We start from the raw sequence: 25,739 nt of genomic DNA on the forward strand, positions 1-25,739 counted from the left end.
TGTGGTTCTTGATTGTTGGCTGGTGGTGTCTGTGGGTTGGCCACGAAACCCCCCTCTAAATGGAGTTTTTCTGAAAGAGCCTCTGCTCTGCGGGGAGTAGAGTGCGCCCATGGCTTTGGCCGTGTCTGTGTCCTTTTTAAGTTTTTCAATGGCTGTATCCACTTCCGAGCCAAACAGTTGTTTCTCGTTGAAGGGCATATTAAGGACAGCCTGCTGGATTTCAGGTTTGAAGCCTGAAGTGCGTAGCCAAGCGTGTCTCCTTATGGTGACAGCAGTGTTGACTGTTCTTGCTGCAGTATCGGCTGCGTCTAGTGAAGAGCGGATTTGATTGTTTGAGATCGTTTGTCCCTCTTCCACTATTTGCTGCGCCCTTTTTTGGTATTCCTGGGGAAGATGGTCTACGAGAAGTTGCATCTCGTCCCAGTGTGCGCGGTCATATCTGGCCAGCAGCGCTTGTGAATTTGCGATGCGCCACTGGTTGGCTGCCTGTGACGCCACTCTTTTCCCTGCCGCGTCAAATTTTCTGCTTTCTTTGTCCGGAGGTGGGGCGTCGCCAGATGTATGTGAATTTGCTCTTTTGCGAGCTGCCCCTACTACCACAGAGTCGGGTGGTAACTGTGAAGTAATAAACACTGGGTCTGTGGGTGGTGGTTTGTATTTCTTATCCACCCTTGGGGTGATGGCTCTTGATTTTACGGGCTCCTCAAAAATTTGTTTTGCGTGCCGTAACATCCCTGGTAGCATTGGGAGACATTGATATTGGCTATGTGTAGCCGAGAGGGTGTTAAATAAGAAATCATCCTCTATAGGATCGGAATGCAGTTGGACATTGTGGAAGTCTGCAGCCCTAGCCACCAGTTGCGAGTATGAGGTACTGTCCTCTGGCGGTGACGGCTTTGTGGGGTATGACTCGGGATCATTGTCCGGCACTGGGGTGTCATACAGGTCCCAAGCGTCTTGATCCTGATCGTCATGACTTATGGTAGTTTGCGCTGGTGAGTGCATTTGTGGCGGTGTTTGTGCCGGCGATGCCTGTGGAGGAGAGGGCGGAGGCGTGACTTTTTTAACCACTTTGGCTTGTGGTTGTGTGTCATCCTTTGGAAGTCCGATCTTTCTTTTCCTCATGATTGGGGGAAGGGTTGATATCTTCCCTGTATCTTGCTGGATGCACAGTCTCTTTTGTGTGTAGTCCGATTCTACACTTTGGAGCTCTTGTCCAAATTTGTGCATTTGGCCACTTAGTCCTTGTTCCTCTGAGTAGGATGAAGGTGTGGTATTTTTCGGCGCCGAGAGAGAATGTTTTTTCGGTTTCGGCACCGACAGAATTTTTGTTCCTTTCGGCACGGATTCTCGGTGCCGATGTCTTTCGGTGCCGGTATCTTGTTTTTGTCTCTCGGAGCCGCTTTCTCGGCTCCGAGGTTGCTCCATGGCGGTCCCTCGACCGGAGTCGGGTGTCTTCGCTATGGGCGTGCCCTTTTTCGGCCCCTTCGACGGGTCGCCTGATTTATGGGTCGAGCCATGGCCTGTTGGCAGTGGCGTCCCCTGGGCTTTTGGTTTGTCGATGGATTTACTTTTCGACGTCTTACTCACAGTTTGTTGCTGTTGTTCGACGTCGGAGTCTCCGGATTCTGATTCCGGAACCGAGAATGTTTCCTCTTCGTCGTCGAAACGTTGTTTTGTCGACGTGGACGCCATTTGGTGACGCCTGGCTCTTCGGTCCCGGAGTGTTTTTCTGGACCGGAAGGCTCGACAGGCTTCACAGGTATCCTCCTTGTGCTCGGGGGACAAGCACAAGTTACAGACCAAGTGCTGATCTGTATAAGGATACTTACTGTGACATTTTGGGCAGAAACGAAACGGGGTCCGTTCCATCGGCTTCGATGTCGCACGCGGTCGGGCCGACCAGGCCCCGATGGGGGATCGAAACTGCCCCAAAGTCTTCCGATGATCGGTGTCGATGTACCTAACTATCCCGATACCGAACGGAACAATACCGACGCTTTCTTCCGAGATTCTGACTAACTTTCCGAACCGAAACACGGAGCGAAAAGGAATACGTCCGAACCCGACAGCGGAAAAAAAACAATCTAAGATGGAGTCGACGCCCATGCGCAATGGAGCCAAAGAGGGAGGAGTCCTTCGGTCCCGTGACCAAAAAGACTTCTTCGAAGAAAAACAACTTGTAATACTCCGAGCCCAACACCAGGCAGCGGACTGTGCCAAACATGTGTATCTGCAGCAACATATGCCATCGAACATAAAGTTATGGTGGAGAAAAGAAGGTGGTGGCAGAGAAAGAGAGCAAAAAGGAGTAAGGAAATTAGGTGAGGTAGAGGAGGCAGCTGTAGAAAGAGACAGAGGGGAGGTGGGGAGGCAAGGTGGCAAACAAATAGCAACATAAACAGAATTTAGTATAAGAGATTGGGCAGAGAGATGAAATAGCAAGAGACGTGAGTCAGAAAGAGAAATGAAGTAAAGCGACAAGTGAGGTAGACAGTGTTGAGAATGAGGTAGGGAAATGCGATATAGAGAGATGTATGGGGAGGTGATATAGAGATGAGGTTAAGAAAAGGTGATATACTAGGAGATGACACCGAAACACCAGTGACATGGAGACAAAAGGGTTAGGAAGAGAAGACCTGAGGCAGAGAGAGATGGTAGAGATAAGCACATTGTGGTACAGAGAGAAATGAGGCCATGAAAGACAAATAGAGAGAAGTGGGTAGAGAGATGCATTGAAAGTGATGTGTGGTAGTAGTGTGGTACAGAGAGCAGAGATAAAGAGATAGAATGTAGGTACTTATTGATAAACATATAAAAAGGGTAGATGAGGGGAAACAAGGAGAGAAGATAGATTTTGCAGAGGTAGTTAGAAGGAAGAGCAGACAGTGAGGCAGACAGAAGTGTGGGCATTGTGTTTGGTGACAAAGAGAAGAGATAACAAAACAGACAGAGGGAGAGACACGAAGTTGAGAAACGCTGTGTAAAATGAGAAGGGACAGGTGGAGGCAGCAGCAAGGACAGAGGGAGAAAGAGTAAGTAAGTAGAAAGTAGATAAGTATATTCAAAGAAGTATATTAAAAGGTAAAGAGAGGCAAATAAGTTATAAGGAGAGAGATGATGGTGCAAGAGAAAGGTGAGGCAGAGAAAGAGAGATATGGAAAGGTAGAGATTGATGAGGTATAGATAGTAGAGGCAGACAGAGTTGGACAAACAGGTAGACAGGGAGAGGGAGAGAGGTGGAGAAAGTGAAAGAGGTCACCGTGTCTTCCGACTGTCCTGATCATTTTATGGAAGGGGCAATTGGAAGGTGGGGGAACAGGGCAGTTGTCAATTTTGCCCATGCCTTAAAACATCTCTGTTCAGCTGTCATGCATCCACTGTTTTTTAATTAAAAAACTGCAAGGTAGTGTCTGTTAATGCTTGGCTTGGCTCTATTTTACCCAGCCATTTTTCATGGGACAAAAGCTGGGCCAGTAATTCAGATCTAGGTTGGCTGTAGCCATGCTTGATTTGCCAACCTCTAACAGGAAGAGGACAGGCATAAGTTTTGTTTAAGCCCTGTGTATGTGCCAGATGGAGATACACAGATCATCTATCCCTTCTGAGCATGACCTTTCAAATAAGATCCAGTGGTTGCTTGCTAGAAAGATGTCGAGCAATGTGATGTGGAAAAGCCCATAAACCGTTTTTTTAACTAGAGAAAAGTATGCCTGAGAAGTATCATACATGTGATCTAAGACCCACATAAGAGACCTTACTGGATAAGTCTGATTCTAGCAGCAGTGAAAATGGGGAGATAGAGATGTGAGATGAGGGACAGGAGCATATTCTTGTTGATCAGTTGATGTGACTGAATGGGTCAATATGAATACAGCATCACATCTTCATAACATGACAACTGAGGTTTCTGATGTGTGTGTTGACTGTCCTCATACCAACCAGGCATTTAACGTTGGAAGAAAGTTATTGTTTCTTATTGAAATGTTGTGTGTTGCTCTATCCAAGCCAATGGAATGACGTATATTGTCTAAATGAGTCGGGACACGTTTAACAGGTGAGATAAGTTATCAGGTGGCCTACTCTTCAAGGCACAAAATGAGACTACAAAGCAAACAGGGTTACAACTGAAGCGATGAGACATACAACTACCATTAGAAGACAGAGGACACGGTGTCTGCCTTTTCCTTGCAGATAGTATATTACACAGTCATTCTAGGATTCCCCCTTAGAAATACTGTCCAATGATTTCGTAGTTTTTAGAAAGGATTTCTTGCCTTGCTTGCCAAAAGCAAATCCATCTTCACTTACATATGCACTTGACAGCTGTATGGTAGTCAGATATTTTTCACCAGATCCTCAGTATATTTTGCCTATTGTAAGAGTTCACTGCAACTCATCCTGATAGTTAGAAATTGGTAGCACTTTATGGGAGGAATATTTTCCACACGGCTAGCACTGAAGTAAAGTCATGTTATGCACTTTTGTGAATACATTTGGGGAGTAAGCTCATTAAAGAGTTTTATCTGCATCCTTCCCAATGTCCCTCAGAATCAAGTATGGGAACAAGTTTATGGAAAATGTTACTTACCCTGTAAGCATCTGTTTGTGGCATGCACTGCTGTAGATTCACATGCTGTGCATGCCCCTGCCATCTATTGTTGGGCCTGGACATGTGTAAGTTCAGTGATGCTTCATCTTGCTGGTAATGAGCATGGTCATGGACTCCACTGTTGTATTATTTTTCGACACAGTGGGTGACGACGGAGTGTGAAAGGAAGTGATAAGTAAAGAGATGTCCATACATAAGAGGGAAAAGAGAAAATATAACCTACTGCAACAGCTAAATGTCTCCAGGAAGGAGGGTGGGCGCATGTGAATCTACAGCAATGCAAGCCACAAACAGATGAATAAAGGGTAAGTAACATTGTCCACTTGAGGCATGCATGATTGTAGCTACACATGCTGTGCATATACTAGAAAGCAGTGCTCCCCAAAAAGTGGTGGCTAGCCTGTGGGTGTTGCAGTGGTTTGGATAAGTGTACGGAGAACTGCCTGACCAACAATAGCTTGTTGGCATGCTAAAACATCTACATAGTAGTGTTTAGTGAAAGTGAGTGGTGTTGACCAGATACTTGGAATACAGGCTCCTGTCTTCCAAGTACTGCGTTCTCTAGAAGGAGCAGGTAGAACCATTTTTGCTTTAATATAACACCTGAAGACATTTAACTTTCCGTCTGGCAATGCCTGATTTGGATATAGCCTTCCCTTTATAAGGTTGGGAAAAAGCAACAAAAAGTTACTGAGTCTTTCTAAAAGTTTTAGTTTTATCGATGTAGTACATGAGGGCTTTTGCTTTACATTTAAAGTATGGAGAGCCCATTCCGCAACAGACTCTGGTTGAGGGACAAAAGAACGAGTTACTTACCTTCGGTAACGACTTTTCTGGTGGATACATTAGCTACCTGTGGATTCCTCACCTCATGAATACTCCCATGGCGCCAGCATTTGACGGAAATCTTCTTACTAGTCTCTGCACGTCGACGAGGACGTCACTCTAGCCCACGCGACGCCGTCTGACGTCATACAGGCAATAAGAAGTCCTCGCCGACGTGCCGATGACAGTACCAACATTTTTTACGTGCATGAGAATAATAATAATAACCCAATGCAATGAAAGAGCAAAGCAACATCTCTTAATATTGTAAATCACACAACATTGCAATAAAATAGCTGTAGATTTAATATAACCTTTTTTTTTTTTTTTTTTTTTTTTTTTTAAACAAATAAATATATTTATACATACGAATCATGTATATACCCAATATATATATAGATTTATATATACATATACACATATATACAAATATCATACATGCAAAATGTATTGCAACTTTGAAGACCAAAAGGAGCACCCTCAAGGATTGCTTGGAGAGACCAAAAAGGCAACGGGGAGGCGGGTGGGACCGTGAGGAATCCACAGGTAGCTAATGTATCCACCAGAAAAGTCGTTACCGAAGGTAAGTAACTCGTTCTTCTGATGGATACAACTACCTGTGGATTCCTCACCTCATGAATAGAGTCCCAAAGCAGTACCACGCCCGGCGGTGGGTGCCTAAATGGTCAAACCAAGAAATCCTGCAGCACTGACCGTGCAAAATGACCGTCCCTTCTGACCTCAGAGTCCAAACAGTAATGTTTCACAAAAGTGTGAAGGGACGACCAAGTTGCGGCCTTGCAGATGTCAACCACAGGAACACCCCTGGCCAAGGCCGAAGAGGCCGACTTAGCTCTGGTGGAGTGAGCTCTAATGCCCTCAGGCGGATCCTTCTTTGCCAAAGAGTAACAGATTTTAATGCAAAGAACAACCCACCTGGAGAGTGTTCTCTTGTGGACTGCCTTTCCTCTCCTCTTGCCCACGTATCCGACAAACAGCTGATCCTCCAGCCTGATATCCTTCATTCTGTCGATATAGAAGCTCAACGCCCTTTTTGGGTCCAGGCGATGTAGTCTTTCTTCCTCCTTTGAAGGATGAGGCGGAGGATAAAACGTGGACAAAGTGATTGTCTGAGCCAAATGGAAGGGTGAAACAACCTTCGGAAGGAAAGCAGCCTTGGTCCTCAACACCACCTTATCCCCATAAAACGTTATATAAGGGGGTTTAACCGATAAGGCCTGCAACTCACTCACTCTCCTTGCAGATGTTATAGCTACCAGGAATACTGTTTTAATAACCAAATACCTTAAGGGGCAAGAATGCATAGGCTCAAAAGGGGACCCCATAAGGAAAGTCAGGACCAAGGACAAATCCCATTGAGGCATAACGAATGGTTTTGGAGGATATTGATTCAGAAGACCTTTCAAGAATCTGAGAACAATAGGGGATTTAAATAACGATGGTTGGTCTGGAAGACAAATGAAGGCTGACAAGGCCGACAAATAACCCTTAATGGTAGCTACTGCACAACCTTTCTGCGCTAGAGACAGTGCAAAAGACAAAACATGTGACAGACGAGCATGTAAGGGATCAATCTGTCTCTCTCCACACCACATAACAAATTTAGACCACCTATTAGCGTAGATAGATTTAGTGGAGTGTCGCCTGGCCGCTAAGATAACATCCACTACATCAGGCGGGAGAGAGAAGGAACTCAGGTTGCCCCGTTCAATCTCCAAGCATGTAGGTGCAGACTCTGGAGGTTGGGGTGTAATGGAGGCTGCAGAATAACGGGCAATGCGCGTTCTCCCGAGTGGCAAACAGATCTATCCGAGGAAACCCCCACATCTGGAAGATTAAACAGACTTGATCTGGATGGAGACGCCACTCGTGGTCTGCCGAGAATTGGCGACTGAGACTGTCCGCACGTACATTCAAGACCCCGGCCAGATGATTTGCCACCAAGCAAATCTGATGGTCCTTTGCCCAGGACCATAGCCGAAGAGCTTCTCTGCAGAGAAGGTACGACCCTACTCCTCCCTGTTTGTTTATGTACCACATCGTGGTAGTATTGTCCGTCAGGACCTGTACCGACTGACCACGAAGGGATGGGAGGAAGGCCTTGAGAGCCAAACGTACAGCCCGTAACTCCAACAGATTGATATGAAACACCTGTTCCTCTGGAGACCAAAGCCCTTTGATCTCCAGATCCCCCAGATGAGCTCCCCATCCTAGGGTGGAGGCATCCGTTATTACCGTGGCCACTGGTGGCGACTGCGCGAACGGCTTCCCCTGTGAAAGATTGTTGCCCGCAATCCACCATTTCAATTCCACAGCAGCATCTCTGGAGATCTTGACAGTACCTTCTAAATCTCCCTTGTGTTGAGACCACTGCCTTCGGAGGCACCACTGAAGAGCCCTCATGTGCCAGCGAGCATGCGTGACCAACAGAATGCAGGAGGCGAACAAACCGAGCAGACGAAGGACCTTGAGGACTGGAACTACCGCTCCATTTCGAAACATTGGAACCAATTCCTGAATATCTTGAATCCGCTGAGGCGGAGGAAAGGCTCGACTCAATGTTGTATCCAGTACTGCCCCTATGAACAGGAGGCGCTGAGAGGGCTCCAGGTGAGATTTGGGCACGTTCACCGAAAAGCCCAGGTCGAACAACAACTGGGTTGTTGACTGCAGATGATGCGACACAAGCTCCGGGGACTTGGCTTTGATTAACCAGTCGTCCAAGTAAGGGAATACTGCTATCCCCTTCCTTCTGAGCTCCGCCGCAACCACTGACATCACCTTTGTGAAGACTCGAGGTGCTGAAGTAAGACCAAACGGGAGGACCGCAAACTGATAGTGCTGCGACCCTACCACAAACCGGAGATACTTCCTGTGCGACTTGAGTATCGGGATATGAAAGTAAGCATCCTGCAAGTCGACAGACACCATCCAATCTTCCTTGTTCAACGCCAAAAGCACCTGTGCTAGGGTCAGCATCTTGAACTTTTCCTGTTTGAGGAACCAATTCAAGATCCTCAGATCCAGGATTGGTCTCAACTGACCATCCTTTTTGGGAATCAGGAAGTATCTTGAGTAACAACCTCGACCCTTTTCCTGCTCTGGGACCAACTCTACCGCGCCCTTTGAAAGGAGGACTTGAACCTCCTGTTCTAGCAACAGGAGGTGTTCTTCTGAACAATAAGATGGGCGGGGCGGGATGAGGGGCGGGAACTCCCGAAAGGGAAGGGCGTAGCCTTTTCCCACAATGCCGAGAACCCAAGTGTCCGTTGTGATAGACCTCCACTTGTGGAGAAAACGCTGTAATCTTCCCCCTACAGGAGAGGAGTGAGTGGGAAACGGTGGAAGCCTAAGGCTGCTTCCCCTGCTGCACCCCTCCAGAGGACGAGGAAGAGGCAGAGTGCTGTTGAGAGGCTCCTCTGGTACGGACCCCACCCCTCCCCCTCCCTCTAAATGACCTATAGGGGAGGGAAGAGGCGGGTTGCTGGAACCTCCCCCGAAAGGAAGAGGAATAAGAGCCACGCCCAAATCCCCGAAACCTCCTGAAAATTCTAGAAGAGGCAGAGGAAGAAGGAGCTTGCAGTCCTAACGATTTGGCTGTGGCTCTGCTCTCCTTAAATCGTTCCAAGGCCGAATCTGCCTTGGCTCCAAACAGTCTGTCCCCATCAAACGGGAGGTCCAGCAGGGTCGACTGCACATCCGCAGAGAACCCTGAGTTTCGGAGCCAGGCCTGTCTTCTTGCCACCACAGCCGTGCCCATCGCCCTGGCCACCGAGTCGGTCGTGTCCAGCCCAGACTGGATAATCTGGGTCGCGGCAGCCTGGGCGTCCGAGACCACATCCAAAAGACCCTGGGGAAGCTCCGTGAATGAAGACGAAATATCATCCATCAGCGCATGGATGTACCTCCCCAGAATGCACGTGGCGTTGGTGGCCTTCAACGCCAAACTGCATGACGAAAATATTTTCTTGGACTGCGCATCCAGTTTCTTGGAGTCTCTGTCTCCAGGCACCGTCGGGAAGGAACCAGGCGCTGACTTTGAGGAACAGGAGGCTTGCACCACCAAGCTCTCCGGCGTAGGGTGTCTAGAGAGAAAGCCAGGGTCAGATGGTGCAGCTCGATACCTCCTGGCCACAGCCCTATGAACGGCCGAGGAAGACACCGGCTTCTTCCACACCTCCAACACCGGATCCAGCAAAGCCTCATTAAATGGCAAGAGAGGCTCAGCTGCAGCAGAGGCCGGATGCAATACCTCTGTCAGCAAATTCTGCTTTGCCTCTGCCACCGGCAAAGGCAGGTCCAAAAAGCTCGCTGCCTTCCTCACCACAGCATGAAAGGAAGCAGCCTCCTCCGTATATTCCCCTGGAGATGAAAGGTCCCACTCAGGGGAAGTGTCCAGCCCACTGGCTGTATCCAGACCATGCAGTCCGTCTCCAGAGTCCTCAATCTCTCCCTCCTCTAGGACTCGCTGGTACTCTTGCTCTTCTAAAAGACGGAGAGCACGCCTCCTCGAATGAAGTCTCTCCTCGATACGCGGAGTCGACATGGCCTCCGCCGACGTCGAAGAACGGCGCCGATCTCCAGAAGCATCTGACGCCGCGTCCGGCGCCACAGGCAGCTTCGGCGCCGAGGCAGGAGCCGGAGGACGAGGTCTTGGAGCCGATGGACCAACCGGAGTCACAGGGCAAAATCCTGACTTCGACGGAGGGGCAACCTCCGGGGCCGAAACATCCGAAGCCACCGGAGCGGCCACCGACGCCGGCACCGGCGCCGAGCCCACATTCCCAAAAGGGAGAAAGGGCATAAAGGGTGCCGGCCGAAGAGGCGCAGGATCACCCAACGAAAAGGCCAAGGGCCCCGAAGGACCAGCCGGAGCAGCTCCTGGAGCCATCTGCTGAAAGATGGTATACATCGCATTAAGAAACGCGGTACTATCGGCTCCAGGAGTGGGAAAAGCCGGATACTGGGGTGCCTGGATCGAAGGCGACCCCGACGCCGGCCTCGACGTCTGCGACGCCGGAGAAAACACAAGAGGCTGCACCACCTCAATCACTGACGCCTGACCAGGTGAAGTCGGTGACGCCGGAGAGGGCAACGGCGTCGATGGATGCGGCGTGACCGTGGGGCTGACCTCCCAAGTCCTCCGACGCCGAGCCGAAGGTGACCTCGAATGAGACTCCTTGCTGGAGTGACGTCGTGAGTCTCTACGGCGCCGGGAGTCTCGATGACGCCGGTGAGACCTTGGCGAAGAAGACTTCTTATGATGTTTCTCCTTCTTCTTTGACTTTGCCATGAATAACTTGGCCTCGCGCTCTTTGAGGGCCTTCGGATTCATGTGTTGACATGAATCGCAAGTCGAGACGTCGTGGTCGGAGCTCAAACACCATAGACAGTCGGAGTGAGGATCTGTAACTGACATCTTGCCCCCACACTCTCGACAGGGCTTGAAACCCGACTTCCTCTGAGACATTGTTACCGCAGAGAAGACTACGCAGCAGACAATACACTGTAACCACGAAGGTAACAGTAACTCCCTCGAAGATAACCGTTTCGAATGCACGGAAAAAAGGGAACTGTCATCGGCACGTCGGCGAGGACTTCTTATTGCCTGTATGACGTCAGACGGCGTCGCGTGGGCTAGAGTGACGTCCTCGTCGACGTGCAGAGACTAGTAAGAAGATTTCCGTCAAATGCTGGCGCCATGGGAGTATTCATGAGGTGAGGAATCCACAGGTAGTTGTATCCATCAGAAACAGCTAGGTCGATTGAATGATTAAGATGGTAATGCGACACTACCTTAGGGAAGAATTTTGGCTTGGTGCGGAGAACAACGCTGTCTCTATGAACTTGAAAGAAACATTCTTCCAGGATTAGAGCTTGACACACCAGATTGAGGTAATAGCAACTAGAAATGCCACCTTCCAAGAGAGCAATTGAAGGGGTAAATTGTGAAGTGGCTCAAATGGTGGGCCCATGAGTCGGGTGAGTACAATGTTAAGATTCCATGAGGGTGATGGATGAACCCAGAAGGAATCAACATTTTGAGACCCTCCATAAAGGTCTTGATAACTGGTATTTTGAAGGGAGAGATGTGTTGTCTAAAAGGCAACCACTGTGGCCAGATGTTAGCATATAGAGGTGAAGGCTAGGCCACAAACCTGTAAATGGAGCAAGTAGCAAACAATGTTTTGTAGTGTAGCTTTGAGCGGGTCAATTTGTTTTGAGTGACAGTAGCAGACAAATCTCTTTCATTTGGCCGATAGCAGGCACGGATGGTAGGTAAGTGGGGCTTCCTTGAGAATGCTCATGCATGCACGGGAATATTAATGTAACCAAATTGTGTGACCTCAGGAGCCAGATTGCCAGGTTGAGGAACAGAATATCTGGGTCCCTGATTTCTCCATGGTTCTGCGTGAGAAGGTCCTGCCTGTTGGGGAGTCTTTCATGCGGAAATAGAGACAGTTTGAGCAGAGTTGTAAACCGTGGTTGGCAAGCTCGTGTGGGAGCTATCAGGATGAGCATGAGGGATGTCTGCCGAAGCCTCCGAATCACAAATGGAAGAAGAGGGAGAAGAGGAAAAGGTGGGGCAAATATCCCTGTCAAATTCATCCACAGTGCACTGCCGATGGACTGTGGAAGCCTAGAGGTAAAGTTTGGGCATTTGGCGGCAGCAGACAAATCTATTTGCAGGAACCCCGGTTTGGGAAAATAACAGAGGAGAACTTGTGGGTGGAGCGCCCACTCGTGGATTTAATGCCTCATCCTGCTGAGGAGGTTGGCAAAGTTGTTGTCCAGCCCCACAAAGTATTATGCTAACAAGCATTTTTTTTTCCAATAAACTTTATTGAGTTTTGTTATTTGATAACGCAAAGACAATGGAGCTCAGCATCTGATTATTAAACTGTATCACATCCTGTGAGGAAATAAACAACATCTCGCACACACATTTGCCTGAACAGTAAGGATATAAGTAACAGAGTAAACTAAAAGTGGGTTACTCCCTTGGTCATCTCCAAAGACAGATTGTATGTACCAAATGTAAACTCGCTTCCCAGTAAAGTTCCCACAGGATCAACTCCATTCTCTTAACCGACTCCCCCCACAAAACAATTAAACCCCCCATCTGCTTCTGTGTAAAAAATCTTTGTCTGTTTGATGAGGGAACATATGTATATCTTACGGGCCATCCAGATCCTTGTGGCCAATAGTCTATTCTAGAACAGGGTCAGTTGTTTCCAGGCTCCCATTCAGGGTGGGCACCATCGCTTGTAGTTCTCGTCCTCCCCCCACCCCCCTTCCTCAGCCTGGTCCACCATCTTCTGTGGGTCAGAGATCATGACTGACCACGCTTTCAGGCCGTCTTCTAGTTTATCATCTACACAAGTGTGGCACATTTGTACCGTTCAATGACATCTCTTAGCCAGGCCATAACTCCAGGAGCCACTGGTCTCAGCCATTCCATAGCAATAAGTCTCTTTGCCTGTACAGTCCAGGAGGATGAACATCCGGCTCAGATGTTTTTTAGCAGGTGAGGGAAGCAAGCCCAGTAGTATTTGATGCATTTCCATCTGTACATCCGAACCCATCGTTTTGTTTAGTCTATCAATAACCATTAGTCAGTAGTGGGTTTAAGATTGACAAGTCCAGACCATATGAAGAAAATCTGCTGGTTGGATTTTACACCGTGGGCAGCTCCCCGGTCAGGTCTCATAAACTGCGTGTAAAGCTTAGGGTGTAAGATATGTCTGATGAACTAGAATATATCTGAGAAGTTTGAAACGTGCATTTTCTCCGACCTTCTGTACTCCCTCATGTATCTTCTTCTACTCCTCGCTCCAGAAACAAGTGAATGTTATGGCGGACAGTTCAACGTCAAATAGTCTGGAATAGCTGAGACAGCTGTGGGGAGCGTGTCCACCCCCCCTCCCCCCCCTGTTTCTGAAGGTAGTACATAGCTGTCATATTGTCCACCTGGACGAGGGCAAGCTTCCCTATCAGGTGAGGAAGGCTTTCAATGCTAGGTGAACAGCTAGGATCTCCAGGTAGTTCATGTGGAGACCCTGGTATGTGGTCTTCCACAGACCCTGCACAGTAAGATCCTGTACGGGTGTACCTCACCCCAGGAGTGAGGCATCTGTGTAACAATGGTTTGTGGAAGGGGGGGGAGGGTCAAGGAAAGGCTGCCCTTGCAACAAGTTGTAATGGCCTACCAACTCTAGACCGTCCTGTCCCAATCACCCCGCAGTATGAGACCACTGTTGCGCTAAACATTCCATCAACTGGCGCATGTGAAGTCTATCATGCAGGAGGCAATCATGCATAAAAGACACATGACCATCCTGACTTGGAGATGCTGATCTGGTTGGAACAAAAGAATCAGTGATTGGCAAGACTGGATCCATCAGTACTGGGAAAAGCTAAGCCTACCTCTGTGTTGAGATTAGCCCCTAGGGAAAGGCTGATTATTTAGCAGTTGGAGGTGGGTCTTGGTGGTGTGGATGGTAAACCCTAATCAACGAAGTACATCTATTGTGATTTGCATGTGTTTTTGGCACTGTTGACAGGTGGCAGCCTTGATGAGACAATCGTCCAAATATGGGAAAACATGGATTCCTTGTCTGTGGAAGTGAGCGGCTACTACAATTTATAACACTTGGTGAATACCTGAGGTGCAGTAGTGACCCTGAAAGGGAGAACTTTGAACTGGTAGTGCCTTCTGTGAACCACAAACCTGAGATACTGGCGATTAGGTGGATGTATTGGAATGTGGAAATAGACATTCTTTACGTCTAGAGCAGCCATAAAGTCGCCTTGCAGGAGAAGCTGAATGACATCCTAGAGGATTACCATGTGAAAGTGCTCTGATATGATGTGCTTGTTTAGGGGCCTGAGGCTTTTGGGTATTAGGAAGTATAGTGAGTACAGTCCTGTACCTTGCTGATTGTTGGGGATGGGTTCTATGGCCCATTTGAGAAGGAGGGCTTTGACCTCCTCTTTTAGTAGTGTTTAATGCTTCACTGACAGCCTGTGTTTGCGAGGTGAAATGGTAGGAGGTATGGAAGTGATCTCCAGACAATAACCATGGTGGATAACATCCAACACCCACTTGTCTGAGGTGATGGATTGTCAAGTGGGAAAGAAACCTTGTAGGTGTCCCTCACAGATGTGTGGTTGGGAGGGAAATAAAGGCAAGTCAGGATTTAGTGGCAGAAGTTGCTCCTTTTGGGGAACTACCATTGCCTCTGCCTTTGAAGTTGTTGCCTCTATAAAATCCTTTAAAATAACCTCTGGAAGAACATTGCTGGCCCGAGTGCTCTAGTAAGAGGTGGAGGAATCAGAGGGGGTGGTCTTTGAATCTCAGCAGTAGGAAGTTCAGCGAAATGAAGCTACAGGGAGCTGCTGGTTGCAGTGCCTCTATTGTTTTGCCGTCAGTGTGTTCTTTTTTTAATCTTTTCTAAAGTTTGTTTCGCTTGTGGGCTACAAAGGTGATCCCCATCAAAATGTATGCTCAGCAGTTTTGCTGAACTTCCGGCTTAAAGCCAGAGATACAGAGCCAAGAATGTCTTCCCCCACCTCCCCCAGCGACAGTGTCAGCTGAATCTAGGGCACAATGAAGAGAAGTATTAGAAATTAGCTTGCCCTCAGAAACTATAACCTGGCCCCGTTTCCTACGCTCCTCAGGGATGTATTGGAGAAGCTCCTCCATCTCGTCCCAGTGGCCACTGTCGTATCTTGCAAGGAGGCTCATGGAATTTGCAATATGCCAGTAACTGGCTGATTACACTGCCACCATTTTCCCTGCTGCATCTATGCATTTGCTCTTTTTATCTGGTGGTGGGTATCTCCGCGTGCCTTACAGTTAACTCGTTTGCCGGCAGCAGTGTAGATTCAACAAGAGGGGATAGGCGGGCAAGGTAAAGATATGGGTCTGTGTCTCCTGGTGGGTCTATATTATAAGAGTTCCATGGGTCATCCTGAGGAGGAGTATCAAATGTGTCATCCCCCCACCACGCCCACCGTCCTTATGGAGGATGGGCTCGACTGCTGTACCAGTGTCGGAGTTAGAGGTCGACGCCGAAATCTTCGGTTCCGAAACTGTGTTTTGTTTTGGTGCCAATGTTCAGCTCGCTGCTGAGGCGGATGAGAATCAATGTCAAGGGTCAGATCGGTACCAGGTTGGTCAGAGCCAAAGCGCTCAGACTGGAAAGTTTCTTTGGAGCGGAGCTGGGTGGGGCATTCGGAGCAGTTGCTCGGTGCCGACCATGGCCTAGAGGCAGTGGCGTTCCAAAAGCCTGTCTATGGTGTTCCAGAGAGGCTGCATTCTTCTTGGCAGAAGGTTGCTCGGGATGGTGTTGTGAGGGAGGGGCTGCTGTACTAATAGACTATTGGGCAGGTGAGAGGTACTTGATCTCCAGACTGGACCCGGAGCTGCATTCAAGGGAGAAAGCCTTTTCATCTTCAGCCAGTGGCTCTAGGTGTTGTTCCCCTCGACGTCGCCAGGACCAAATAGGTCAGGTGTGTCTTCCACGCTCCTCCGCAAAATCTCAAGCTGGTGGGCACGATGGTCACAAAGCATCTTCTTGGAGAGGAAGGAGCAACAGGTGTTGCAGTCAGCCTTGTTGTGTTCTCGTGACAGAAACAAATCACAGACTTGATGTAGATCAGTCTGAGGGTATTTTGCACGGCAAACAGGACAATAGTGGAAAGGCATCTGTTCCATCACTATTGAGGCATAGTGGAGAGAAGTGATGAAGAACGGAGTAGGCCCAGGAGCGGCTGCGGTCAACAAGGACCTGGCTCAATAAAAGTATTGAAACATCGACCCACAAACGAAAGTAGAGGAAATGCAATTAAAGTACAATACTGATGGGAGGAAAGCAACGTGTGAAGCGAAAAAAGCACCATGCAAACAAAGCCCCACCCGTTATACCATCGCAGTCACCCTGACACTGGTTTAAGCAAAGTCTCTGGTTTCTTTGGACATTAGTGGGCAAACTATTCAGGCCAAGTTTTCTTCTTTGTAACCCCTTATAGTATATTCCTGTTTACATAATTATGATGAAAGCACCATAAGTGCCAGAATCCAATGAGTAATCTGGATTTGATGAGCTACTCATAAATTAACTTAGGATAAATAAGGACGGATAAGTGGGGTTGGAATTAGTATCTAGATGAACTTCTTAATAAAGAAAAACTGGTTTCATGTTATATTTATACAAGACATTTTTCCAGTTTTGTTTGATTTTCTATTGTGTCTTTTCATACAAACATGAAAGGTGGCATTTTACTTTAGGGGACTAAAGCAACACAGCAAGGGGGAGCCTCTAAGTTCCTACACAAATCCTTAATACCAAAGAAATATTTCAAGTTTTTTAAACCAGGTCTTCGGCTTGGATGGCAAAATACGGATTGGAGAGTGCAGTTTATGTTTTAATTAGGTACTTAATTGAATTACTTTTAAAGAAGATTCCTTCAATCCCTTGTCCTGGCCTTCAGAATAGCTTGTAAGTCAGGAGGAGCTGTGAAATAAACTACAGCAAGTATCTACACTTTCACAGAGTAAACTCTATGGGCATTAGGTAAAGTACACAAAGTGGCTTTTCAGATCACTGTTGACTCAGCTGATAGTCATGGCAAAGCTCATTACACCAGTGTCTCAGAATGCGTACCTTACAAGAAGCTGAACAAAATGGTGCAAGGTCCAAAACTAGCGGGAAATCCACATGCCTGTTTACTTTCCGCAGACCTAATCCAGCCTGAAAGAGAAGAAAACAATGTTATTGACACACGGGGTGGGGGGAGACACAAAGCCCTTCTAAATGTGCAGTAAACTAACGATAGCATGACAGTTCAATAAGATAAACTTTTAAACTCAATTAACTAGTTCTTTCCTTCTGTTGACTTGAATCATAGGCCCCTTTATTTAGCTGGAGTGACTATACAGATACTGACACGTTTAAACACAACTCATGACAAATGGGAAAATATATGTTCCATGACTATGATACCAGAAATTACATGATTTATTTTGATGATTGACCATTAGTGACGACATAAAAACATGCCAATTCTGCATTTTCATACAGTAAAAATAGGTGAAATAGATAGGTCTTGATTTTTATGCAGTTTACTTGTGAGCTGAATATTAGGGCGAGATCCTGAATCACAGAACTTGGGCCAGATGTACGACCATCAGTCTTCACGACTCGCAATTAGCGATTTTTAGTGACTTGCAAATTGCAAACACTGATGTACAACAGTGTCTGAGACACTGTTGCTATTCCCAAATGGGGCGCAAGGGATCTGCCTCATTCATATTTATGAGCCAGGTCGCAATTTGCGACCCATTAGGAATGCCTAGCACTCACAGGAATTGTGGCCTGCTGGGGTCAGCATATCACCATGTCTGTGACTGCTTTTTAAATAGGTTTTATTTTTAGGTTTTTCAAAAAAAATACAGCCCTTTTTCCTTAAAGGAAAAAGGGCTGCATTTCATTAAAAAAAATGTTTCCCTCTTATTTTTTTTAGAGTGGGCAGTGGTCTGTGGGGCCACTGCCTGCTCTGAAAAAATGTTGGCAGCCCCATTCACAAAGGGGGAGGGGTCCCTTGGGGATCTCTTTCCGTTTGTTAATGGCTTACCACCAATTTGAAATTGAAGGTTATCTGCAAATATTTTGAGACTGCATTCCCGGTCACACAACATTCATACGTAGCAGTGCGACTCGCTTTTAGAAACGGACGCCCTTTACATGCCTCTTCCTAATAGCGACCATTTGCAACTGATAAAATGTGTTGTACATCTTGCCCGTTGTCCACTAATATTTTATTGATACAGGGGTCATGTCTTTTCTAGACAGCAGCAATATATGTTTATAATGGGTGGTCTTGGAAAACATTTGGAAAGTTTAAATGACTACTCTGGCCCGTTTTGGGGACAAACAGAGAACAAGTTACAAGAGCAAATGCGGATTGGCAGGACAGTTATCCTGTGGTCAAAACAGTCTCAAGTCCAGTTCAAGGCTCTAAGTGCAAACTACCACAGACATCAATAAAGTGGTCTTGATGCAAGGGATACAGTATGCTGAAGGATGCAGATCCGGTGACAGGAAGGTTCCTGGGGCCACCCCACGGTCCACTAACATGATGGGGCGACTTTAGCCACAGGGATCAATGTCCCTCAAAATCCTGTTGAAGGCCAGCTGAAATACAGTTGCCACTGGTCTACTGGTCTCAAGTTACATTAGCTGGGGCTAATGTCCGTCTTGGGCGATAAAATTGCACTCAGACAAATCTCCCGGTCCATCACTTGGGTGCAACTTTTGAGAGTCAGGACTTGGTCTTTCAGGCTGCACTTCAGCTGTCAGCGGCAGTCAAGCATTTGTGGCTTCCAACTCACCATAGCAGGCTTCTTTAGCATTTGTGGCCCTGTAACAGGATGCCAGTCAACTGACTCTTGGAGGCTCTTCTGTCTGGGGCTTGGAGACAACTTTTCTTCAAGCACGACACCACAGACACAGACTTCGCTTTGCTAGCTCAAGGATCAGTAGGCGCAGGCCAGTATTTGGTGCACCATCTCTTTGCCTGGGCCACGGAACACCAAGCCAGTCCTTCTTCTGTCCTCCCGCCAGTGTACATGTGATCTGAGGTCTTGGTGCCACCTTTATTCCCAGAACTTGCCCTCTGGGGATGTGGTGGCTACTAGCCAATGGGCTACTAGGTCCCCTACTGCCAGATGACAGCTTCCTGCCAAGTGTGGCACCTAGCAGTCCAGAAAACAATATTCTGCCCACTCCCAAGATAGCAGAACCTCTCTCTCTCTCTCTTTCTCTCTCTCTCTCTGTGGCGCTCAGTAGCTACCTAAGGGATACAGGCCCACTGGAAAAATGGAATGGCAACTGTTTCCAACTCTCTGTCCCTGACACCAAGCTGTCTACTACAACAAAAGACCACCTATTCTTGTGTGTGTGCATCATTTGCCCTTCAAATGAGGTTCTCCCTTCGAAGCTCGTCTTTTGGGCTCACACTCCATTTTGCTTTACAATCAGGAAGAGATAACTCTTCTAATGGCACAACCTTTGTATTACTTACTGAGAGCTCTACACACCTCTACCAGGAGGGAAGACTGTTGTCTTGCGGCCAGCAACTATAAACGATCCATTTCTAAATTTGCCATTTACTTTAAAGATAAATTAAATTTAACTTGGGCATCAAGTCAAGTTTATTGTAACAACTCTTGATACCTTGAAGTTATAACTTTAGGAGTTCCATTGAGTAGTTAGCACAGCTGAGTTGTCAGCGTGTAATCCTGTACTCCCCAAAGGGGCTATCAATGCTTCTACAGCAAAACAACAACTATTTGGGTGTTTTACTGCTAGGTTGTGTAAAAACAAATGTCCTACTTTTTAATATTAAGCAACCTGCCTTAGAGCTAAATAGGCCTGTCATAGGGGTGTCTTATAAATATTTTAAAAGGAAAGTCTGTATTTTGTCATTAGTTTAAATGGCAAAGTTAGGAGTATGAAAACTAGTCTGCCAGTCAGCAACAGCAGGCTGGAAGTCTTGCTTTTGCTTTGTCAGCCTTGTGGTGGCACAGTAAGTGCTGCAGTCCATGAGGGACACTTTAACTTACAGGTCATGGCTACTCCTGGTAACATTTACTAAGGATTGATAAGTAAGTCAACTTATGCCAATTGTTGGTGAGCCAGTCAGGCATACACATTTTAAGGGATCAGGCACTGGCACTGAGGCATGTTTGGAATGGTTCAGTGCACTTTTAGAGTTAAAAAAATAGCAGTGTCAGTCCAAAGCTCTGGGAGTGGTCATGCAAAATAAGAGGTATTTCCTTACACTGAAGAACATGGTGTAGCCTTTTGGTCAGTAACTGATGGGCGTTGCCATACAATTTAAATCACAGAGGCTTTATATGTTGCAGTTCCACCAGCCCAGGTGATGAATGATACGTTAACAGTGAATAAGAGACAAGTTAACACCTCAAAAAACCCCATGAACCTGTGCAAATGGAGCAAAACATTTTTCATACCTGGGGGGAATTGACAATTATGGAGGGCATTAAAGACTTACCCATTTGTCTTCTCAATTCCAAATCAAATGCAGTATACATTCTGTTGGCATTTCCAGACATTAAGAACAAACAAGGCCTATTCGATACTGTAGTATCACTTGAAGCCGTCCTTTAAGGGTAGAAGGCCCACTGCGGCCTGTGAATATGTAATATGCGTATTTTCTAAATAAATCTTTACTGGATTTTCTATTATTCTTGGATGGCATGCAGCCCTCATTTGCACTCAAGAACTGGAATACCTGTCTGTGCACCATTTTCCTGCGATGCTAACGTTAGAGAAGACAGTAATGATACCCTAATAGGTGAGATACCAGGTACCAGAACCACAGTCAATAAGGTTCAGCATCCCTTACTTTAGAGTTTGGGTCATGCCAAAATGTCAAATATCTGTGTCCGTCTACAACAAGTTTTTGATTGCCCTGTTGTGTTATCGTAGGCTTCTCAGTCTTCTGTGGGTCTTATACTCTGGCACAGTTCCACAATAATGGTCCTATCTAGATGCACCAGATCTATTAAACTAAGTGACTTGGATGATCTGCAAAATCTATTATAAAAAACTTAGTGAAGTCTTTGGGGACATTACATTTCTAGATAATAAAAAGTTTTCCATACTTTGATGGACTGCATCATCTTGTGAAGCACGAGCAGAAGAGTAAACGTAGCAGAGCATGTGGACTTCCAGTGTTGCTTTTATTACTGGGTGAGTAAAGTTCTCCTTGGCTATATCAACCACTGAGTTTTCAAAAGTTCAGTATAGGAATCGTTGTAAACGGGTTTAAGTGGGCTCCGGGTTTTTAATTTTACAACTCAAAATCCAGTGCTTTTTAGAAAAAAAATTCAGAAAAGGATTAAAGGTGGAACTGTTGAAGGGCACGTGGATTTAGTGGTGTTCAGTTCGATCGTCCAAATACCTCAATATCAGATGTTGCAGAAGGACTTACTGCTGCACCCACAGGGCAACAAAGGCGAAGGAATGCAAATTGTACCTGTTAGCCATCATTATTGCCCTAGATAAGTCATAAATCTTGAATTTCGTCTAAAGTACAGAGAACATGTCCCCAGGCAAGCTGACTGTAAAGGGCAAACTAGCTTAAGAGACATCCTATGTTGTGATTAATATATATTTTTCCTTAACTTACCTGGTGGAATCTTTTAAGATGCAGAATAAGAATGTTTGGAACCGCAGATATCAGCATTTGTTTTCTGGCATTTCTGTACAGAGTGCGGACTTCTTTTTCTAAAAGGGACGTATAAAACTAAGTTAACATATGTGAAGATATACACATGCACTGAAACTACAGTATCACTCATGCCCCAAATTTTGATGATAATGCTGTGTCAAAACATGTCCTATCTTTTAATAAGTTTGCAGTTCATTTTTATTTTTTGCATGTCCTACTGTCAAAGTTGAGAAAGTAGCATTTCAATCCACAGTATAACCCAAAACTAAATATACCCTGCCTTGTGAGACAAATATGATGGCGCTTCAAATAAATACAACTAATATTAAATGCATACAAACATTTAGGTAGGGTAGATTAAGTAGTTAAGAGTACTACTTTGTGCTAAATTTGAAATGAGGAATGAGTCGGTCTGAGGTGCAGAATTCAAAAACTGTTTTGCTGCTAGCAAGGGTGCAGAAAGGGGGGAAGTATGCCATAAGCAAACAGTCAATGTTTTCGGAAGTACTGCAGAGTTGTGTGGAGCATGAAGACCCTTTAGTAGACAGCTATAGGGGTTCCTGTTTTTCAGTGCATACACAAGCCTGGGGAGAGCAGTCCAACCATTCACCAAATGCGGCCTACCTTTGTCAGGGGGTGCCTCAAAATACAGGGAGTGCAGAATTATTAGGCAAGTTGTATTTTTGAGGATTAATTTTATTATTGAACAACAACCATGTTCTCAATGAACCCAAAAAACTCATTAATATCAAAACTGAATATTTTTGGAAGTAGTTTTTAGTTTGTTTTTAGTTTTAGCTATGTTAGGGGGATATCTGTGTGTGCAGGTGACTATCACTGTGCATAATTATTAGGCAACTTAACAAAAAAAAATATATACCCATTTCAATTATTTATCATTACCAGTGAAACCAATATAACATCTCAACATTCACAAATATACATTTCTGACTTTCAAAAACAAAACAAAAACAAATCAGTGACCAATATAGCCACCTTTCTTTGCAAGGACACTCAAAAGCCTGCCATCCATGGATTCTGTCAGTGTTTTGATCTGTTCACCATCAACATTGCGTGCAGCAGCAACCACAGCCTCCCAGACACTGTTCAGAGAGGTGTACTGTTTTCCCTCCTTGTAAATCTCACATTTGATGATGGACCACAGGTTCTCAATGGGGTTCAGATCAGGTGAACAAGGAGGCCATGTCATTAGATTTCCTTCTTTTATACCCTTTCTTGCCAGCCACGCTGTGGAGTACTTGGACGCGTGTGATGGAGCATTGTCCTGCATGAAAATCATGTTTTTCTTGAAGGATGCAGACTTCTTCCTGTACCACTGCTTGAAGAAGGTGTCTTCCAGGAACTGGCAGTAGGACTGGGAGTTGAGCTTGACTCCATCCTCAACCCGAAAAGGCCCCACAAGCTCATCTTTGATGATACCAGCCCAAACCAGTACTCCACCTCCACCTTGCTGGCGTCTGAGTCAGACTGGAGCTCTCTGCCCTTTACCAATCCAGCCACGGGCCCATCCATCTGGCCCATCAAGACTCACTCTCATTTCATCAGTCCATAAAACCTTAGAAAAATCAGTCTTGAGATATTTCTTGGCCCAGTATTGACGTTTCAGCTTGTGTGTCTTGTTCAGTGGTGGTCGTCTTTCAGCCTTTCTTACCTTGGCCATGTCTCTGAGTATTGCACACCTTGTGCTTTTGGGCACTCCAGTGATGTTGCAGCTCTGAAATATGGCCAAACTGGTGGCAAGTGGCATCGTGGCAGCTGCACGCTTGACTTTTCTCAGTTCATGGGCAGTTATTTTGCGCCTTGGTTTTTCCACACGCTTCTTGCGACCCTGTTGACTATTTTGAATGAAACGCTTGATTGTTCGATGATCACGCTTCAGAAGCTTTGCAATTTTAAGAGTGCTGCATCCCTCTGCAAGATATCTCACTATTTTTGACTTTTCTGAGCCTGTCAAGTCCTTCTTTTGACCCATTTTGCCAAAGGAAAGGAGGTTGCCTAATAATTATGCACACCTGATATAGGGTGTTGATGTCATTAGACCACACCCCTTCTCATTACAGAGATGCACATCACCTAATATGCTTAATTGGTAGTAGGCTTTCGAGCCTATACAGCTTGGAGTAAGACAACATGCATAAAGAGGATGATGTGGTCAAAATACTCATTTGCCTAATAATTCTGCACTCCCTGTATACAGGCAAAGAAGGAAGGTATGCAAGATGAACACACACAGGCCAGTGAGCGTAACTCTGAGTGCACAGCAATGTGAAATGCAACCACTGTCCAAATACGTATTTGTATGGTAAAAAGGAGTATTCTATCTCTAACTCTACGTACTCAAAACTATATTAGGATATATATAAGCAATAAATCATTTCCCCTTGAGGATGGAGTGCTAGTTTTAGCTAGCAAATCCATTTCCCACCTACTCTTTGTAATGTGGTAGCGGTTATTACCATTCACAGGTGGCCACATCCAAGTAATGCTCACTAGTAGGCCTTAACTCGTGAGTCCAGTTCGACTCTTTGTCAAAATAGTCAAAAGTTTCATGGTGCTGCTGCGCCCTCAGAAGCATGTTTCCCCTGGGGCTCAAAAGGCCCATAACCAGTCTTAGAGCTCCAGCAGTGAGGAGGCTTGCAATGTCTCCGAGAGTGCCCAGACCACTTACACTGCTCTGGTCCTGTGTAGGGAGCAGTCTGCATGCTGCTTTTTCCTCAACACATGGGCCAGCTCCAGAAGCGATCAAAGGTGCTCCGGTGCTAATCCTGCACAGCAAGTCTTCTGCTCTCCATATGGATGGGGGGTTGTGTGGGAGGATTGGAGGGGTGTTAGGATATTGAATTCCTGTGCTCCAAGCTGGGGTCCTGGTGATGCAGTGGTGCACACACAGCGTCTTCCTCAGTTTCACAGGGGCAGTCCTGGCTCAATTCTAGTTGCTTCATGGTGCCCCATGGGTCGTTGCTCAGATTTTTCAGACAGCAGCACGATCCTTGCAACCACTTAAGTGTCGGTAGTCCCTTCTGGCATGTAGGGTTGCCATAACTCCCATGGGCCTAGGTGCTAGCTCTCACCACACAGCAGTCCATACCACAGTGGCCCTTCCTGCCATACAGAGTTGCCTCTAGGCTCTGCGCAGGCTTCTGCACTTCCGATACAGCAAGAACTTTCACAGAGGTCCTTCTAGGCATATGAAGTAGACGTCACAGGTGACTCATAGTTTCATTTGTCCAGCTTGTCACTCCACTCAAGGCTATCTTCACGGCAGCCCCCTCCTGGCATACAGAGGTCACAGACTGGAATCTACACACTGGCAACAACCAAAAAAGTGCAGGAGCTGCTTCTTCACATCTTGCATTGGAGTCCACTCAGCTGGGCTCCCTGGTGGATCTCGCTCCCTAAAACGTGCTCCTCTTCCTCACAAGGCGCACTGGTCTTGGCAAGCATAATTGCGCTGGTGCTCCAGAGCAGGTGGTTTTGGATTCCCTGAGTGATGTCCCCTCACCCACCAGGGAGACAAGCAGACCTTGGCCTCCACTCCTGGTCGCAGTCTTGTGGAACCTCCCCTCCTCACACACCCCATCCGGCGGTTTAGCAGATGACAAATTTAGGGGTCTCAATTTTCCCTTCTAAAAGTCCACGTCCAGACATCAAATGTGATTTAGGGTTTCGTCTTTGGAGTCTTAAGTTTTGGTTTTCCTTCTTTTGAAGAGTATACTTTTCTCTCACTTTTTCCTCTTGAAAGGCTGTCTGTCACAACAGGAAAGACTATGAAGCTGACAGTCCCACAACACAGGCCGTGAGAGTGACTAGACTTCACACCTAAATGTCAGACTCAGTCATATGTGCATCAAAATGTTGGTACCGAGCTCCCAACCCTATTTGTTATGATTCCGTTATCAGTCCATCTCCTTCTTGACATGTGTCCAGGTCCTTTCCTTGTGATCAATCACTGAATCAAAGAGCACCCTTTCAAAGTGTACAGAGGGAGTCTCTCTCC

At 46.5% G+C, this 25,739-nt stretch overlaps 1 protein-coding gene across 6 annotated transcripts in view; it reads right to left on the reverse strand.

The window, feature by feature from the left end:
* USP45 (ubiquitin specific peptidase 45) overlaps positions 1-25,739 on the reverse strand; it is an 883,181-nt gene that overhangs the window by 90,470 nt on the left and 766,972 nt on the right. For all 6 annotated transcript variants that reach the window (XM_069235543.1, XM_069235541.1, XM_069235545.1 and 3 more), the window contains 2 exons: positions 21,680-21,777; positions 17,128-17,214 (listed from right to left, as the gene is read on the reverse strand). In XM_069235543.1, coding sequence (XP_069091644.1) covers positions 17,128-17,214; positions 21,680-21,777 — 185 coding nt within the window. The remainder of the gene's footprint in view (positions 1-17,127; positions 17,215-21,679; positions 21,778-25,739) is intronic.

This window comes from Pleurodeles waltl, chromosome 5 (assembly GCF_031143425.1).
Source record: "Pleurodeles waltl isolate 20211129_DDA chromosome 5, aPleWal1.hap1.20221129, whole genome shotgun sequence".
NCBI classification, from domain to species: Eukaryota; Metazoa; Chordata; class Amphibia; order Caudata; family Salamandridae; genus Pleurodeles; species Pleurodeles waltl.